General features: G+C 39.5%; 1 protein-coding gene across 3 annotated transcripts in view; it reads right to left on the bottom strand.

Annotated features, from left to right (window-relative positions):
* The window catches only part of LGR5 (leucine rich repeat containing G protein-coupled receptor 5), a 130,123-nt gene that overhangs the window by 57,809 nt on the left and 52,837 nt on the right, over positions 1-19,477 (bottom strand). For all 3 annotated transcript variants that reach the window (XM_039221429.1, XM_039221430.1, XM_039221431.1), the window contains exon 2: positions 14,909-14,980. In XM_039221429.1, the coding sequence (XP_039077360.1) occupies positions 14,909-14,980 (72 nt within the window). The remainder of the gene's footprint in view (positions 1-14,908; positions 14,981-19,477) is intronic.

The raw sequence follows: 19,477 nt of genomic DNA, 5'->3' as shown, positions 1-19,477 counted from the left end.
TTCCCAGCCTTCCTTGCATCTAAACATGGCAATACAACCAAATTTAGCTGTGGTCAAAAGTGATGTGTGAAAACTCCTGTGTCACCTCCTTAAATGGAATTTGCTTGTCCCCAATTTTGTCTTTAACAGGCTATTCCTGCAGAAGTGGCACTGGAGAGACAGCCTTAAGGATTCTGGTGTGGAAAGCATTCCAAAGAAGGCAAAACAAGAACAGCAAAAGGGACAGAAGGAATCTGAGCTCCTGGATGACGTTATGGAGGAGAGCCATTGCCTAGCCCTGAAGTCGGCTTTGGATGGACAACGGGCTCGGCGTGATGGATGCCTTGTTGTCCTCTGCAAACGGGTCCACGACTGAAGGGTAATTTAGTTGGCAAGGCTTGTAAACCTCTGCTGTCTAGAGATCTCATCTAGATGCTGGTCTTGAGGAACCATGTGTGCAAAGCTGATCCAAACAAACATCAGCATCCACTCTTCTTGCTTTATGTCCCTTTTGTCTTTGTATCATTAGCTTGCAGCTGGCACATCCAAACTATCACAGCCATTGTACGTTTCTATGTTTCTAACAGTCGCACTAAAGTGGGAAGGCATTTACTTTATTATTCCTTCAAGCAATCTTTTCTGATCCGGGAAGTGTGTGTAGAGGGCCTGCTCTGTGCTGGCACTGTTGTAGGTGCAGAGATGCAGCGCTGACCACTAGATGGGGAAAGCTCCTGACCTCACGCAGCTTACTTTCTTTCTTTCTTTCTTTTTTTTTAATTTAAATCCACGTTAGTTAACATAGAGTGTAATAATAATTTCAGGAATAGAATTCAGTGATTCATCACTTACATGTAATACCCAGTGTTCATCCCAACAAGTGCCCTCCTTAATAACCCTCACCCCTTTAGCCTACCCCCCCACCCAACACCCACCAGAAACCCTCAGTTTGTTCTCTATATTTAAGAGTCTCTTATGGTTTGCCTCCCTCTGCTTTAAATAAACGCGGCTTACTTTCTAATGTGGAGAGAGTCATTATTAACAAAAAGACAAAGGAATACTATCACACAAAACACACCCTGAAAAAAAAAAGCCAAGGCCAAGGGGATGGAGAGCAATGTGGAGGGTGATGGGCTATTATCTGAGATAAGATGGTCAAGGAAACCTCTCCACTGAGAGGGCATTTCAGCAGAGTTCTGAGACATGCAGGTATCTCTGTGAAGGGAGCAGTAGTACAAAAGCCCTGAGGTGGCAGTGGGCATGATGTGGTCCAGAAACTGCAAGGAGGCCAGCATGGCTGGAGAGGAATGAGAGAGGGGGAGAATGGCAGGGATGAGGTTGGAGAGGCGTCTAGGGACACTTCACCCAGGCCTTTGGAGGCCAAGGTAAGGGCTCTAACCAGGAGAGGGGATGTGATTAGATCTATGCTTTAAAATGGTCCTTCAAGTGGAAGCTTTAAAGGGGGAGAATGGAGTGGAAGCACAGGAGGCCCCCAGGGCAGTTCAGTGGGAGGTGCTGGTGCAATGCTCTGGTGACAGAGGTGGCCAGATGTGGGGGGATTTGGTGCCAACCTGGCAAGTACTAGGGTCAGGGTGAAACGTAAGCAGCCAAAAAGAGCAACATTTTATATTTATGGTTATATTTTTTATATAGCTCACGTGCATTTGATTAGTTATCCAAAATACTCATGTAATACTGAAGTAAATGAATTGTGTGCGACTAAGAGTTGCTTATTGACTTAAGACAGACTCAGGCTTGGTTGATGATCACATTTGACTTAGCTAATCACACTGAGCTGACTAATAATGGTTATTTCAGCCAAAAAGTAGTTAACTATTCCTGCCCACAGTCATAATGTCAACAATACCTTTCTGAGTTCTAGAGCAGAGCTTTCAAATGAATGTTTAACTCTTATTGCTGCTCATGTGTCCAGTGTCATGAAGTAGCTTTGATGGTTCCAGAGACCTTGACTTTAGACGTGAAAAGGAGAAAGTAAAAACTTTTTATTTGTTGATCTTATTAGTTTAAATTATTGTTAGCGTAAATACCTTTCTGTCATATTTCCTGAAGTGTAGCTTACTTCCCATGAACTGTTTTTCTTTTCTGGGCAAGGACTTTTAGAACCCTTGAGTCTGTATTCAGAACTAACCCATGGGACCACGAACCTGTGTTATTAGTTGAGTGTGTCTTAAAGCAAAGGAATTTATTTTATTTATTTAAAAGTTTTTAATGTTTATTTATTTTTGAGAGAGAAAGAGAGACAGAGTGCGAGTGGGGTAGGGGCAGTAAGAGAGGGAGACAAAATCTGAAGCAGACTCTAGGCTCTGACCTGTCAGCACAGAGCCTGATGCGGGACTGAAATCCACGAACTGTGAGATCATGACCTGAGCTGAAGTCAGACACCCAACTGACCCAGCCACCCGGGCGCCCCAAAGCAAAGGAATTTATGATGCGCCATGAACTATTTCCTGAGCTGGTGGAAGATCTGTCTCATTGACAAAAATAACAGTTTAAGGAAATCATTGGATCCTTCTCTTATTTCTTTACTATGTGGGTGTTTTTAGTAATTCTAAAATTAAATAAATATCAACTATAGGGGGGAAAAGCTTTCAAATGAATACATGAATAATGAAAACTGCACACAAATCTTTCCTGTGACAATCTGAACTAACAAATCTCTGGCAACTATGTTCCCAGAGACCCACATACCATTTGTCTGAGAGCTGGATTTTTTTTTCTTGTTTCTAAAATTATTTCATGGGAATATCTCTTCCATCATCTTCTTTTCTATAATAAGATACAACTTAATAGGGAAAACTTTTATATCTTTTTACATGATATAAATAACATGTTTATTCCTAAAGATACTGCTCCATATATATGACTTATATTGTCCCATTTTTGTTAGTTTCCCTGACTCAGTTGCCATAAAAAGAAAAAAAATCAAGTTATAATAGACACATTCCTCTTTACATAAGTCAAATAAGTAGATGTTTTGCTATTTAACCACCAATTAAAATATCTTTGAGGGGAACGTGGGTGGCTCAGTGGGTTAAGTGGTCGACTCTTGATTTCGGCTCAGGTCATGATCTAGCACTTGGTGAGTCTGAGCCCTGGGCGGAGCTCTGCACTATCAATGCAGAGCCTGTTTGGGGTTCTCTCTCTCCCTCTGTCTCTGTTCCTCCCCTAATGGTGCTCCTTCTCTCTATCTCTCTCAAAATAAAGAAATAAATTTTAAAAAAATCTTTGAGAGTGTATGTTTCTTTTCATCTCTATAGTAATTTGAATCCCTAAGTAAAGAAATCTCAAGGATTTTTGTTGTCGTTTTCTTTTGGGCAGCTTCATTTTGTGAAAAACAGAAGGACGAGAGCAAAGCAAACGGAGGTCATATCTGGCCTTTCTCCTGATTTCTCTTCTCTGGATCTTGGCCTGGAGAGTGAAAAGTGTGTGGGTAGAATGGGGTGTGCCTGGAGAGTGGAAGGGCTTGACTCTGCTCTCTGACTGACAGCCTCACAGAAATTACTGTGTGGGGAACCATGTTCTAATATGGGTTTCCCTGGCTGAGTTCCAAAGTCAGGGGAGCATTTCCAGAGCTAGTGAGAGGGCCTGGCAAGTTCTACCAGGCCTCCTGGGTCAATTCTTGTGAGAGCCTTTTGCCTTGTCATTCTTAGGGGTTTTTTTTCCCCTTTCCCTTTTCAGTTTTCTTTCTTCTCACCATTAGTGTGTTGTGAGGCTTAAAAAAAGTCCTTTAACTTTCCTGGGCTTCATTTCACTTATTCTTTTAAAATGATAAGTCCTTTCACAAAAGTCTTTATCTGTCCTCAAACTGTTTTTCTGGTACACGTGCTTTTTCTGGTTACCCTCAGTCTTTCCCCACTTGGCCTCCCTCTACCTTGCTGTTTCTTTCTTGTTTATTGTAAGATTCCTTTACTACATGTCACTAACATTTTAAAAGCACTTTTCAATATTTTATGTCAGGAGGTAGATCAGAAATTATTATTGTCCACATTTTTGTAGGTAAAGATACCAAAGCTCAGAAAGGTTTCATGTAAAATGTAAAACATCTTTTTCCTGGTATCATTTAAACATAATCTAGTCTTTTCTTAGGGTGCATCGAAGCTCTGTGACAGCAGGGCCCCTTAAACATTCAGGGCAAGAAGAACTTGAATATGATAACTCTTATGATTTAAAAGAAGACTTTTCTGACTACTTACCAAATTTGTGCTGGCTCTGGGAAATTGCTGCTTTGTTTTCTAACTTTTCCACAAAGTACACGAGACCTGGATGGCACACATTCTATCCTTGCACAATTAATTTGTTCTAGAAAATTGGTGGTGGCTAACATCAGGCTTAAAGGTAGTAGTTTCCCCCTCTTCCCATGCTGAAGATCTGATGACACTTGCCAATTTCCTGTTTTCTGGTACTATTTTCCTTCTCTGTGATTTTCTGATATTAATTTCCAGGGACTCTGTTACTATTAATGGATTTCTTTTCACTCTTCTGAGTTGTGATTTACCTGAATAATTGTAGTTAAACTATCACTTAAACATAAAATCTCTGAAGTCTCTTATTCCTGTACGATTTGTCAACATATTCTCATATGAAGAAATTCTTCTAAAATAAAGTTAGCAAGAACCATAATAATATTGTAATTAATGACTTTATTAAAATTTTTTAAACATTTATTCATTTTTGAGAGACAGAGAGACAGAATGTGAGTGGGGGAGGGATAGGGAGAGAGGGAGATGCAGAATCGGAAGTAGGCTCCAGGTTCTGAGCTGCCAGCACAGAGCCCCAAGCGGGGCTCAAACTCACGGACCATGAGATCATGACCTGAGCCGAAGTCAGGCGCCTAACTGACTGAGCCACCCAGGTGCCCCTGTAATTAATGACTTCCAAAAGTCGGAATTATGAATACAAACATTATTATCAGTTCAGATTTGTTATTTGTGATTCAACTGTATTGATTAAATGCTCTTGTTTTAGGGTCATTGATAAGTGTGGCTCGGAGTTATCCTTAAAGGAGCCGGGTGGCTTGGTGATGAAGATTTAGACAAAAGTAAGATGCAACTCATAGTCAGGTAATCTACTAATCTCTCTGCTGGCAGTAATACATCATTACTGCAGCTGACCAAGCTCAGCATGGTGGGTTTTCTTTTATAAGATGCCCAGGCAAGTGAAAAGGGCCCAGATGCTTAAATTTTCTTATTTATTTCTGAGAGAGAGAGAGAGAAAGAGAGAGAGAGAGAGAATGGGAGGGTCAGAAGGAGAGAGATATAGAATTGGAAGCAGACTCCAAGCTCTGAGCTAGCTGTCAGCACAGAGCCCCATGGGGGCTCGAACCCACAAACCGCGAGATCATGACCTGAGCTGAAGTCAGACGCTTAACTGCCTGAGCCACCCAGGCACCCTAGGCCCAGATGCTTATAGTTTAACCCTCTGGCATTCATCTTTGGTAAAGTTTGCTGAAGCCTATTTAGCAGCCTTGGATTCAAGGACTATGAAATTCCATCAACTGTTTTTCTTCCCATTGGAGGAAATAAGTGTCTTCCCTAATATGCCTTAAGAAGTTGTGATTTTCAAAATAATGTGGTCTCCCCCCAATAAATTAAGCATATCCAGTTGGTCAAATCCAGTAAAAAAAAAATCTTTCCTTTTTTAAACTGTGTGTTTATGAACTGTCCATTTTGCTTTCATTATTATATAGGATAAAAATATTCAGATTTCAAGGTTCGAAGGCTAAGACCACTGGAATGAATAAATGAATTCTTCAGGGCAACATAGAATATTTCAGTGGACATAGAGCCCTATAGTTTATTTAGCCACAGACTAGTAGAGTTCAATATTAACTCCTTTGTGAAACCTCCCTTAATTACCTCAGTCTACCGTCATCTTTCCTATAGGACATATTCTATACAAGGCTGCCCGTAAGGTTCATTTTCTTCGTTTTTATTTGTAGTCCACCTGATCTGATTATAGATTCCTAAGGCCAAGAATCTTATTGCCTGCACACAGCAGGGAGCTAAATCAATATTTACTGATTGATCATTTGATCTTATCTCTAAAGACAGTTGGCCATTGTGCTACAGTAGCTTTAGGTCTGGCATAACTATTGCAAGACAGCTGGCTGGTCACATAACCAGATCAGAAACAGCTGAAGAATATGCCTTCTTCATTATGCATCAAATTGAAAGTCAGCAATTTCTTTGAGGGGTTTCAGTATGCCATGTACAGTGCTTTGGGGCATGCGAGTAGTATCTACCTTTTATTAAACAGTTCGTAAGTTTCAGGCACAGTGTTAAGTACTTTATATACATTGTGCTATTTAATTACTATAAAAACCATATGAAACAACATGATTATTTGCCTTTTACAGAGCCTCCGAGAGGTTATTTGCTTAGGTTTACATAAGAAAGTTTACAAAAGAAAATTTGGTTCAACATAGCATTTTGGCTCAAAAATTTCAGTTTTTAACCAATACTTTTGTTAAAAGTAGGTTGACCTGGAGTTTAGATTGGCCAGGAAAAATCAGTCTAAAACAGGAAAAACAGTGAGGACACAAATGGCTGTATCACTGAGGTTAAGGCCATAAGAAAACTGCTCATTGTTCACTGCTTCTTATTCAGATTCCTCCCAGCGCCCTGCAGACGCTGGGCACCCTTATTTCTCCTCACCACTATGACTAGTGGTTTCTCTTATTGCTTAGCCCCTCTTTTAATTCTCATCAAGTTTCTGTCCTCACGCCTTTTATTTTTTCTCTGTCTGGTGGTGTTCAAACTTCGGTGTGCATTGCCATCTCCAGAGAAGCTACAAAAAATTCAGATCCCCGGGCTCTCACCCAGACTTAGTGAATCAGAACTTCGAGAGAAAAGGATTCAGGAAACTGCATTTTAAAATATGCAGCCCAGGTGATGTTGATATGGGTAGAGAGCCACCCTGGAAAATAGAGACCCTACATCTTCTCTCCAGATCCTCATGTGCCCCAGGACCTTCAAGAATCACCTCTTTGTAAACAACTCTTCAGTCAGTCTTTCTACAGCAGGCTCATCATGCTCCAGACTCATATTCCAACTTGGAATGACATCTCCACTTGGATGTCCCACTGGCACCTTACACCTAGTATCTCCAGAACCAGACATCCTCTGCCTCCAAAATATCAGCTGTTCGCCTTGAACTTCCCGTTTCACTGACTGTGATTCACCAGTCTCCTGGCACATAATCTTGTAACCTTACTTAGATTCATCTCTCACCTTTGGACATCCCATTAGGTCCTCACAATTAACTGATGAGTCCATGACTATCTTTCTGCCCTGTGATGGTTCCATATATCCCAGTGTGTCTCAGCTCACCTGCAGAGCTTTAAAAAATAATGTCTGGATCCCCACTGAGACCCATTAAATCAGAATCTGTGGGAATAAGCCACAGGAATTAATAGTTTTAAAAATGTTCCAGGTGAGGGACACTTGGGTGGCTCAGTCGGCTAAGTATCTGACTCTTGATTTTGGCTCAGGTCAGATCTCACTGTTGTGAGATGGAGCCCGGTGTCAGGCTCCTCCTGGCTGAGCATGGAGCCTACTTGGGATTCTCTCTCTCTCTTCCTCTCTCTCTCTCTGCCCCTCCCCTGCTCACTCTCTCTCAAAATAAATAAATAAACTTAAAAATTTTTTAAATCGCTTCAGGTGATTCAAATGCATATGGAAAAGCAGGAAACTCTGAAAAAATTTGCAGTTTAATACTGATAAGATCAACTAAGGCCTTTATGTCTCCATCCCCAGAGATGCTGATTCATCCATTACTTGTTGGGAGAATTAGGAGAGGTTAGTTAATGGGTTTTAATAGTTATCCAAAAGAGACAATAAGAACCTGAACTATGTGGTGATGAAATAGATTAAAAATGGGAAAGAGTGTGGAATTATGAGCTCTGGATCTTGGAACATGGCTGATACTAGGGGGTGACAGAGAAAGAATGACAGATACGAAAGGAATGACAGACACAGTGATCACACGTTTGGATAATAAGAATGCTGATGGCAAGTAGGAAAGGCAAGAGACAAAGCCTGTTGGGAGGCAGGATGCATAAATCTGGTTCTGCACTTGCTAAGTTTTACAGCATTGGTGGGGTAGATGGAAGTGCCACTTGGCTGAGGATTTTCCAAGTATAGTCCTTAGACGAGCAGTATCAGCATCACTTGAGAATTTGATTATGCAAATTCTTGACATCTACCCCTTCCATTTCCAACCTGCTGGAGAAACGCTGTGGTGGGGTTCAGCAATGTGTGGTTTAGCAAGCACTCCAGATGATTCTGATCTCACCAGAATTTGAGAACCACTGGCCCAGAGTAGTCCTCAAATTTATCATGCATCAAAATTCCCTGAAGAGCTTGTTAAGGGTGGTTTCCTGGGCCTAATTCCCAGAATTTCTGATTCAATAGGTTGGAATGGGGCAGAGAATTTGCATTTCTAACAAGCTCATAGGGGGTGTCAATGCTGTAGGTCCAGGGACCACACTTTGAGAACCACGGGTCAGCAGTGAAAGAAAAAAGAAATCTGAACCAAAAACATTGGTTGGGTGGTTGTCTGCTGAACAAAAATGGTTCAGCTCTTGGGTTTCCTTCTCGGACAACTGCAATTATCTCCTGAAGGGTCTGTAGCCTCCTACCAGGTCTCTTTGCTATAATTCTCCAATCTCTTTTGCATATAGAAATCAGAGAAATCTTTTAAAATGATAAATCCTATTATCTCACTAGCTGTACACAACCCTCCAATGGCTTTCCACTGCTCTTATTTTAATTCTATACGTAGCCTGATTGGTCTTGCATGATCTGATCTTTGCCTTCTTTTCCAACCTCATCCCATGTCAGTCCCTCTGTCTCTCCCCCTGTAGCAGCCACAGTGATCTTCTTCCATGTCTGCAAACACGTTACATTCCTTCCTACCTCAGGACCTCCACTCACACTGTTCTTTTGGCAGAAACACTCTATCCCGGCTCTTAGGACCCCGACGTCCCTTTATCCTCCTGATGTTGGTGTAGATGTCATCTCCTCAGACCTCCCTCTTTGTCCTCTCTTGTCATTTACTCTCTCCCTGTGTTTGTGCTCTTCATCACTCCTGTTACAATCATCAAATATCATAGGTGCAGGTGTCCTCACTCACCATCTGTGTCCCCCCGCTAGATTGTAAGATCCCCTACGGCAAGGATTTGCTGAATGATTGAGTCCTATTCTCTCTTATGTTCCCAGTGGCTCAATAAACATGCATTGAATGAACGAACTAAAAAGTCCCTGAGAAAGGAGACAGTAAAACGAAGTACAGAAATCTGGAATGTCTACCTTTTAAAGGAGGAGAAGGAAGGATGCTAAAGAGAAAAAGAAGAAGACTTAGGGAAAAAGAAGCCAAAGAAGCCAGAGAACTTAGGGAACTTTCAGAATGCTGCTGAAATTGCCATAACAAAAGATACACACATGCATACAGACAGACAAACACACACACACACACACACACACACACCCAAGGACAGACATCTAAATGTCCATCTATATGGACGACATGTGGATATATGGATAGACATTTGGAAAATAACCAAAATGACTGCCATGAAATAACATTAGAGAAAACGAGTTTCAAAGAGGCAGCATTTTTAATCATTTGCCAGATCTATGAAGACGAGAGACAGAACACTGAGACAAAGCCAAGGGGCAGGAAGATTATTCATGGGCACAAAGGTGTTTTCATTTTACTAACACATCCAATATGTGAATTAGACTTTACCAAAGTTCTTTCATCATTATTTCATTTGATCCTGAGGAAAAAAATCTCAAAAGACAGGCAGGACAGCTCTCACCATTTTCAGCCACTTGATGAAGAAGTAGAAGTATCAAGCGTAGATTGTGCTTTCAGGAAGTTTGGTGGTATTTCTCGTTACAAATTTCATCTGCAATAATCGGTATCTACTATTTATATAGAGATTCTTCAAGGCCAACCATAATATGAGCAAACACTTCCAGGGAACAATAGTAACTTAAAAACAGACCTCCCTAGAGCTTCTCGTGTTTCTTTGACGGCTAAATCGAGTATTTGATTCCAATAGCATTAGAATCTGGAAAGATTTTAAAATACTACTCGGAAATAAAGGCCTTCAACTCACACTGTTTTAAATGGTAACAGTTCATTTTCCCCTCTGGTTTCATCAGACTACTAATCTAAGTTTAATGGGACTTGTGGATGTCAGCATTAGCAACGCTCTGCCATTAGCTCCTGACATCTGAACCAAACTCTGAGTACCAAATGTAGGCTGTTTAATTTGTCCAAATAGCAAACATTAACATAAGTCCCTAACAGAACTGAATCAACAGAACTGAGAGAGACACTGTTGTAGAGAAATGAAATTAGCGCTCAGCATGTTCAAATTTGGGAAAGAACTATTCTGTGCTCGTCATGTTTGAAAGAGTTTGAAAGAGCTTTTCTTTCTTTTTTTAATTTCCTTTTTAAAAAATGTTTGTTCATTTCTGAGAGAGAGAGAGAGAGAGGGAGAGAGCAGGCATGAGTGGGGGAATAGGGGAGGGGCAGAGAGAGAGGGAGACACAGAATCCAAAGCAGGTTCCAGGCTCTGAGCTGTCAGCACAGAGCCTGACATGGGGCTCAAATCCATGAACCATGAGATCATGACCTAAGCCAAAGTTGAAGACTTAACCAACTGAGCCACCCAGGAGCCCCTGAAAGAACTTTTCCTTCCCAAGTCATGGATCCCTGGATTACTGCAAAATCAGGCTTGTGAATGAGGAAAGAAAGAGATTAGATTCTTCTTGAAAGTGTTTTCATTTTACTAATACAACTCAATACGTGAATGAGAGCTCACCAAAGTTCTCTCATTATCATTTCATTTGATTCTCAGAAACATCTCAAAACACGGGGAAGGCCAGCTCTCACCATTATCCCCGGAGATCCAGTGAGGTCAAGTGGATTAGCAGGTAGTGCAGAGACAGACGTGGGCTTTGCCTCTAGATCCTGCACTTTTCTCCCAACACAGCACAGCCTCACCACATTCAGATACCGTGGTTTTGTTTTTTACCCAAAAGTAAAAGGCTCTCCTTCTCTTTGTAACAATAGGACTTTTGGTCTCTGCATGTCTAGTCTCTGTGTAGAATTAAAAAAATAAATGACACATGATAAATAAGACTTGAATGTGCCAACATACATGGCACAGGTAGCAAGCATTCTAGAACATCAGGAGGGAGAGGAGCTCATCAATGGTGATGGCCTTTATTCTTCTTAAATAATTGCCTCAGGTAGTCACTTTCTCCAGGGTTATAATATACACATATTTCTAAACACTGAGTCAGGGGGTACTGTTAGGGCTTTTTTGATTTTTAGAGGATTTTAAACTGCGACACCTTTGCTAAGCTCCAGGGAGAGATGAGGGATGAATCATGGCTATCTACACAGTTTACAACATAGTTAAATGACTTAAACTACAGAAATGATAAGTTGGGTAATTAGCGAATAGGGAAGAGTGGTTACTTGCCTCTGATCATAGTGATTTTTAAAAACTGAGTTTTGTGGTGGGGGTTTTATTAAAATCATTAATAGTATTGGTAACACCCTCTTATTTAATAAAGAGAAAAGCACAGAGATAAGCTGAATAAACTGAATGAAAGAATACTTTTAGAACAGGGCTCTACTGTCATAACAAAAGATACACACACACACACACACACACACACACACACACACACACAATGACAGATATCTAAATGTCTATATCCAAGTGTATGGTTGTCATTTGTTAGTTCAGGTAGAATACTATGTAAATATGCTGTTTAAGTCTATGTATGTACATGTAAAAATAATCACTAAGGTTTTGTACCTGTGGAGCAGTGCTAAGTTGGTGACACTCTACATCTGAAAATTCTGATGACATTTCTACATAGCCAATAATCAGTGATGGTAGTGAATTAATAACCTGACAATCCAATCTCTCCCCGCTGGGTAGACAGATTTCTCTCTTACTCTCTCTATTTCATTCTTCCAGATATACACAGATAGACACAGATACATGACAGACCTATGATTACAAATTTCAGTTTAAATAACAGTTTAAAGGGTTCAATTGTGCAAACCACCGTTCTAGGTACTATTAGGGAAAAGAGATGCACAAACCACATATAATTCCTACCGCTTCCTCTACCTTCTGAGTGTGGCTTTAAAGGTGGGTTTGAATTTTAGCCCTGACAGTTATTACTTCATGGTCTTGGACAAATTTCTTATTTTCTCGGTATGTCATTTTTTAAAAAAATCTATGAAGTGAGAATAATAATAATGTCTACCTTTATGGGGTTATTAGTTGAATTCAGTGGAAACATGTGTGTAAAGCATTTTGAACAGAGTAAGCTACTATTATTGTCATTATAATTACATTATTATTTTGAAGATCTTATACTCTAGAAGAGAATACAGACTTAAACATAGCTAAGTCTAATGAAAATTTTTTTATCTTAAACATAACACCCTAAAAGTTAGCCTTGGGAACAAAAGAATAAACCAAACAGAGCTAATCATTTTTCCAGGTTCTATAAATACTATCCCCTTTTGCCATGAAATGAATAATGATGTCTTCAAAACATCAGTCAGATAAAACACAGAATTATATATGAGAAAGTGGTCTAGCTTTTAGATTCTGCAAGTCGGCCAACTCAGCAGAGGGAATGCCAGGGCAGAATGAAAAACTAGAAGGAATAGTCCTTTAAGGGTCCCCTCTATTTCTGAAATTCCATGATTCCACTGTCAAGACACTTAATGGAGTTTCCAGATATCAAAATAAGACAATATAGAAAAATATCTTTTTCAAATGGTAGTTCCTTCTCTCCGTCCCCGCCCCACCCCCTGACATTTCTCAATTACCTTTTGAGAAACTGGCCTTGGAACAGAATTAACATTTACCTCATGAAGAAAGAAGAGTTATTTTCAATGAGTTGGGTCACTGACGGAGGAATTCTATTGAACAAAGTCGTTAGGGATGTGAATTATTTGTTGATTCAGTTTGTGATCTAAAGTTGAGGTGCATGCTGACACAGAACGGAAGCCTTGTGCCATTGCATAGTGTAAGGAAATTAAAGAGAAAAGCATAGGAAATGGATACCTTAGAAATACAGGGGTAAATACGACTAAGCGTCATATGTTAATTATGGTGAGAAAAGGAAGATGAGAAGGATGGAAATGAGGAAAAAATCCCAACTGAAATTTGCTAAAGGTAACCTTTAGAAATATTGGCTAATGTCTACCACATCTGTTATTTTTATCTAAGGCAGCTAACTTGTACGAGAAGCTCCTTTTACATGTTTTGTTTTCTCATTGTTCATTCATTCATTTACTCATCCATCAAAAATGCATAGATTATTTTTTAAATGTTTATTTTGAAATAGAGAGAGAGAGAGTGGGAGCCAGTATGAGTGGGGGAGGGGCAGAGAGAGAGGGAGAGAGAATCTCAAGCAGGGTCCAGGCTCAGCACAGAGCCCAATGGTGGGCTCAGTCCCACCGTGAGATCATGACCTGAGCCAAAATCAAGAGTCAGATGCTCAACCAACAGAGCACCCAAAAATATATTGATTATTTATTACATACAGGCCATGACTAAGATAGACAAGTTCTCAGCCCTGATCAAGGTTAATTTTTAGCAACAGAAATGGCCAGAGAGAAAAAGAAAAGGGGAAAAGAGGAGCTGGAAAACCCCGATTGAAAACCCATTCCTTGAATGCTAAAAACTTGCTGTATAATCCCGTCTTCTGAGCTTCCCCACCTTACCTCTGGATAACAATCTGGACACACATTCGATGTTCAGTAGTAAAACAATAGCATTTGCTAAAATATAAGGCCATCAAAAATAAAGATAAAACCCTTAGAGAAGTTTCGGAATATTATCCTCTTGAAACAGGAAAAAATTGACATAGTATAATTTGGTTATGATGGAATATTCTTCCCACTTCCCATGGTGGATCATGCAGTGAGTGCATCAACCATTTAAATTACGCTCCAGATTGGACCCTGACTTTAAGAATTATAAAGGAAATATTTTCAAAAGAGGTCATTGCCTAAGCAATTCCTTTAATCAACAGTCAGAGGATTTACTCTAGTGATGGTGCCAAACTTTCTTCATGAAGACGGTGATGGCACATCACTCCCTTCGTCTCCATCACTCAAAAGGGTAAGAAGATCAAATGAATTTTTAAATGCAGATTTTTGGATTATACAGTTCTTTTTCATCTTCTGGAAAATGATTACTAGACCTAATCAAGATTCCTCTGTGTATCATTAGCTAATTTTAGCTTCCTCCTTTTTTATTTTTTACTTTTTTTCTACAGTGAATTTGGGAGAGCCCAGTCTGAAGTCCTCTGTGGATTTCATGTTTTTCTGTTCAAGCCTTGAGGGAAGCTAAATTAAGAAGTAGGAAAATAGTAATTAAAAGTGATTAGGACAAGAAGTTTTGGTGCTATGGAATGTGGGCCCAATTCTCCTTGTCACAACCCAAACCAAGCGGCAGTTTTTGGTTTTGATTATAGCTTTACTTGCTATTTTAATAAACACGAATGAGTATTCAAACTTTTAATATCCTGCTGCTTAACTATTTCCAAAGAGACATCCAGCTCTTTTAAACAGGCTTTGTTTTAAAATTTTAATTTGTTTGGCTCAGTCTCACCTTAGAAAGTTGTAGCGTCATGGTAAACTCTTTTATAAGTTGATTTCCAGAATCATAGGCAATTTTTTTCCTCCCCTCCCAACTAAGTGTTTCCTCATGTGCCAAAATTGTTGGTGCTGACAGGTTTTTTTGCCTTGTTTTATCTGGTTCCCACAGATGTGGGAGGCAAACGCAAGAATGAACGGGAAACGGAAGAATGCGCATAATGTTGACTGGACGCATCACTACTAGGGCGATACTTACAACTCCTCTAGGAAGCGGAGGCTGTGCAGGGGATTCGGGGGTAGTTGACTGATGTTGTTCATACTGAGGTCTCTGCAGAGGAAAACAGACAGCATGTGAGGAGTGGTGTGCGCCACCACAAGGAAATCCGGCTGCTCGCTTCACACAGTTTCAAGCTATACAGCCAAACTCATTCTTTTGCTTGACAAATGAATTGCTATTTTGCATCTGAAATATATTCCTGCCCATCACCTTCCCTGCCCCAAACCATCTTGGTCCCTCTATCAAATTAGAGAGCCTAGGAGGAGCTCATGTGAATTCAAAATGATTTAGGCCACTCATGGACATGGTTGTAATACTTCATGTTTAAAATTATGTGAGTAGGACAGCAAAGGAAACAGACATAACTCAACCCTAGACATAACCCAACTTCATGACTTGCTTTGGATTTTGTGACAAAGAGAAATGTCTTCACCATGCAGCTCTGAAAGTCCTGCTTCTGTGGGGCTATAAGCACCCTGTAAAAACAAATGTTTTGATTCAAAGAAACTTAAAAAAACAAAACAAGACAAAAAGCCTATTCCCTCCTTCTAACATGTTCCCTTTGCAGGTTCTCGGATTGCATTAAATAAGTGAAATGAACCATAAAACAAGGGTGTAATGTGATCCTGCTCTGGAGCACACTTCCTGCTGGGCCCACACGGTAGTTCCTGGCACAGGAAACAACAAGCCACTTTGGGCAGAACTCAATCAATTTTTGTTTTAAGGGAAACTCCGTGTAATTAGATTTTATTCCGTTTTTACTTTTTTATTTCTTCACTGTCTCCCACAGAACCCTACAGCATCACTGATATATGCCGTCTGGATCTGAGAGGACAAAAGACCAAGTGCCGGACAGATCGTCCTCAAGACCAACTAAGATTTTATATAACAGTCAGCTACAGGTCGACTTTAAAAATGACCCATTGGTCAAACCCGAAAACTCACATTATATTCAGAATTCATCACAATCTCAGATCAGGTGTACATACTTAAAATTTACCTCAAGATAAGACAATGAGCTTCTTTTCATTTATTATTTTAAAAATTGATTTAATTGGCATATGACATTGTATTAATTTTAGGCGTGCAACGTAACGATTTGATATATGTATGTATTGCAAAATGATAACCACAATAAGTTTAGCTAACATCTATCACCACACAGAACATTTTTTTCTTATGATGAGATCTTTTAAGATTTACTCTCTTAGCAACTTTCAAATAAACAATATGGTATTGTTAACTATGTTTGCCCTGCTGTACATTACATCCCCAGGACTAATTTATTTTAGAATTGGAAGTTTCTATCTTTTGACCACCTTTACCCATTTCACCCATGAGCTTTTTAAAAAAAAATCCTTCTTATTTAAGTGGCCACATCCATAGCGCCTAACCAGTTGATGTCAGTATGGACTGCTTGGTTCCCTTATCAAATATTAACTTTTAATCATTGATGGTAAAATTGGAGGATTGATCATTTACTCTTTACAAAGTCATGAGTATGTACAGGTGGATAAAATATTCAGCTAAATGCTTAGAGTATGGTAAAAAAAAACAAAAACAATTATAACTTTTAGTGTCTGCTACTGAACAATTATATAGCTGAGTAAAATGCTGTTTTCTTGGGCTAAAACTAAACAATGCCAAATGTATTCACTAAAATTTTTCTATTTCCATATATTAAATATCTAGATTTTTTTTTTCTGGCTTTGTTTATATAAGAGTGCCAAATGATTGATTAGCAATTTAAGTTTGTTGTGCAGATACTTCTCTGAAGTAGCAAAGGTGTTTAGTTCACTGACCAGACATGCATTAAACTAATCAGTGAAGTTTCTGAATTCCTTACAGGGACTGTATCATCTCTGCAAAGACTTGATATTTCTCAGGTATTCACTCGCTTAAAAAAAATTTTTTTTATTGTGTATTCCTTATTTGAGAGAGAGACATACACAGAGCATGAGCAGGGGAGGGGGTAGAGAGAGAGGGAGACGCAGAATCGGAAGCCGGCTCCAGGTGCTGAGCTGTCAGCACAGAGCCCGACGCGGGGCTCGAATCCTCGAACCGTGAGATCATGACCTGAGCTGAAGTCGGATGCTCAACTGACTGAGCCACCCAGGCGCCCCAAGTATTCACTCCTTTCTAATTGATATTCCACATATTCCCTAAAAGAATCAAGGTAGTTTGTTTAGGATCATGTTTACTAGCAACAAGTTTCAACATGAAGACAAGTGGTATGGAGACCACTGACTTCCTCCTGCTCTTAGGTTTTTCTGTGTGATGTGCAAATCGGTCGGGGATAAACATCTATCTTGTCCATATGCAGAAAGCTCTAAATAGAACAAGGAAATGTACATATTTAGGAGAGTCATAAATCCTCCACATTATTTTAATACTTATTATCTTATTTCAGGCTCCTGAAAGTGAAGCTTACATGAACCTTCACTCTCAGGGTCCCCCACAGAACTCTTTACAGTAGAACAGCAGCAGAAAGAGCGCAGGCACGGTCAGAGGGTAGTGGCTTGGGTTTGGATCCAGACCTCCCTATTCAGTAGCTGCACGATCTTGGGAGAATTGATCTCCATGTGGCAGACTTCCTTGTCTTCAAACTAGGAAACTGAGCTACATTAATAGTTTGAGACCCTCTGCTAGCTGTTTCCAATCAAAAGAGGGTGACTTAATTTACTTCTTAAAAAGAAGAGTATCTCCTTTTCCCAAAAGGAATTAACAACTTCTCTGTGTTACCCGATATTGGAGGTCCTCTTAGAAAATGAGCAAATACTGCTAAACCCATCCTTTACCACTTGTTTTCTAATAAGGCTATTTTCTTTTAAAGAGCTTCTAAGCAATGCATATAAGCCTATAACAGAAAATAACTTAAAAATTTTTTAAATCTTTCTTTATTTTTGAGAGAGAGACAGAGTATAAGCAGAGGAGTTGCAGAATGAGAGGGAGACACAGAATCTGAAGCAGGTTCCAGGCTCTGAGCTGTCAGCACAGAGCCTGATGCAGGGCTCAAACTCACAAACCATGAAATCATGACCTGAACAAAAATCAGCCAACTGAGCCAACCAGGTTCCCCAGAAAATCACTTTTAAGATCAACAATCTAAGGTAAAATGAAATAGGCCTGCACAATAGAAATTCAAAGTGGGTTAGGTAAAAAGGAATTTGTCTGCGTTTACTTTTTTCATTCTGTAATCACTTTTGCAGCGATGTTCAAATGGAATAGTGGTCCTTTAGCTCAGTGCTTCCCAAACTATCTATGGTGAAAGACCATTTCTTTTTTAGATTTAAATTTTAGTTAGTTAACATACAGTGCGATATTGCTTTCTGGAGTCGCATTCAGTGGTTCATCACATACATACAACACCCTAGTGCTCATCACAAGTGCCCCCTTTAATACCCATCACCCATCTAGAAAATTTTGAATTTGCTATGGGTCTATAATTTCTAAAAAAAAAAAATATAGTAAAATTAATTACTAGAAAAGGGGAATTAAAAAAGCTAAAACACACAAAATAGGAGCCTCAATATTTTGCTATGTGTTTCAACATACATTATTCAATTACTAAAAAAGTTTGTAAACCTTTGCTCTCAAATTCTTATTTGTTGTGATCAGTAAAAAACATCCACCTGGGAAGGGTCCTTGGACCACTCTTTGATTAGCAATGCCCTTCTTGCCTTCATGTTAATTTTAGTTAAAAATGATAGAATGAGAACAACATTAAAACTCTGTACAAAAATACTCCCTTTCTTACTTAAGTTATTTTTAATCTTTTCTTTTAAGTATTTGGTCTTTTTGACACCTGGAACACATATAACATTAGTAGCAAACAAGGGGGTCTTAAAATAATTTCTAAACCTGTACATTATTTACTTTTTAAACTATTATTTTAAAAAGAGGCTGTATTTTGCACCATCCTGTCTATGATTCAGTTTCCTAACATTTGTGAAACAATGTAATGGATTTCTTTAATTTTTTCATCTTTTGCCAAGATGTTGGAATTAATTTTGAAAAAGTGGTCACTGTGGACAAAGATTTCATAAGACACGGAGGATTCATTGTGACAAGATGGTCAAATATGCTCCACCATTCTGCCCTGTCTCTGACCCTGCTCTTGTCGATGCTGTGTTAATGTCCATGTCTGGAAATCTAGAGCAGGGACTGTAAAGTTCTATGGGAGTAGTTGACTCCGTATTCAAGTCACCTCAGAAGCTATATGAAATATTGATGCCTGGGTCTCATCTCCAGAGTACCTGAGTTAATTAGTCCAGTATGGACACTGGGATTTTTGAAACCTTCTCCGGTGATTCGAATGTTCAGGCAAGGCTTAAAACCACAGCACAGGAGCAACTCTGAATTTCTAGGTGAGTGTTCTGAACTCTACAACTCGCTCAGAGTTGAGGAGGTGTTAACTGTTTGCTAGAAATAAAGTTCCGTCCAAGCAGACAGTATCTCTTTCTTGAAAATATCTTTGTGGCTTGCAACTCTACTGTTTTTCTTCAATTGACAAATGTGAGTTGAACATTAAATGTGGGCAAATTTAGG

This window comes from Hyaena hyaena, unplaced genomic scaffold, assembly GCF_003009895.1.
Source record: "Hyaena hyaena isolate Hyena2069 unplaced genomic scaffold, ASM300989v1 scaffold_990, whole genome shotgun sequence".
Classification (NCBI taxonomy): Eukaryota; Metazoa; Chordata; class Mammalia; order Carnivora; family Hyaenidae; genus Hyaena; species Hyaena hyaena.
Note: the sequence above shows the minus strand (reverse complement) of the source record. Positions and strands in the feature narration are given on the sequence as shown.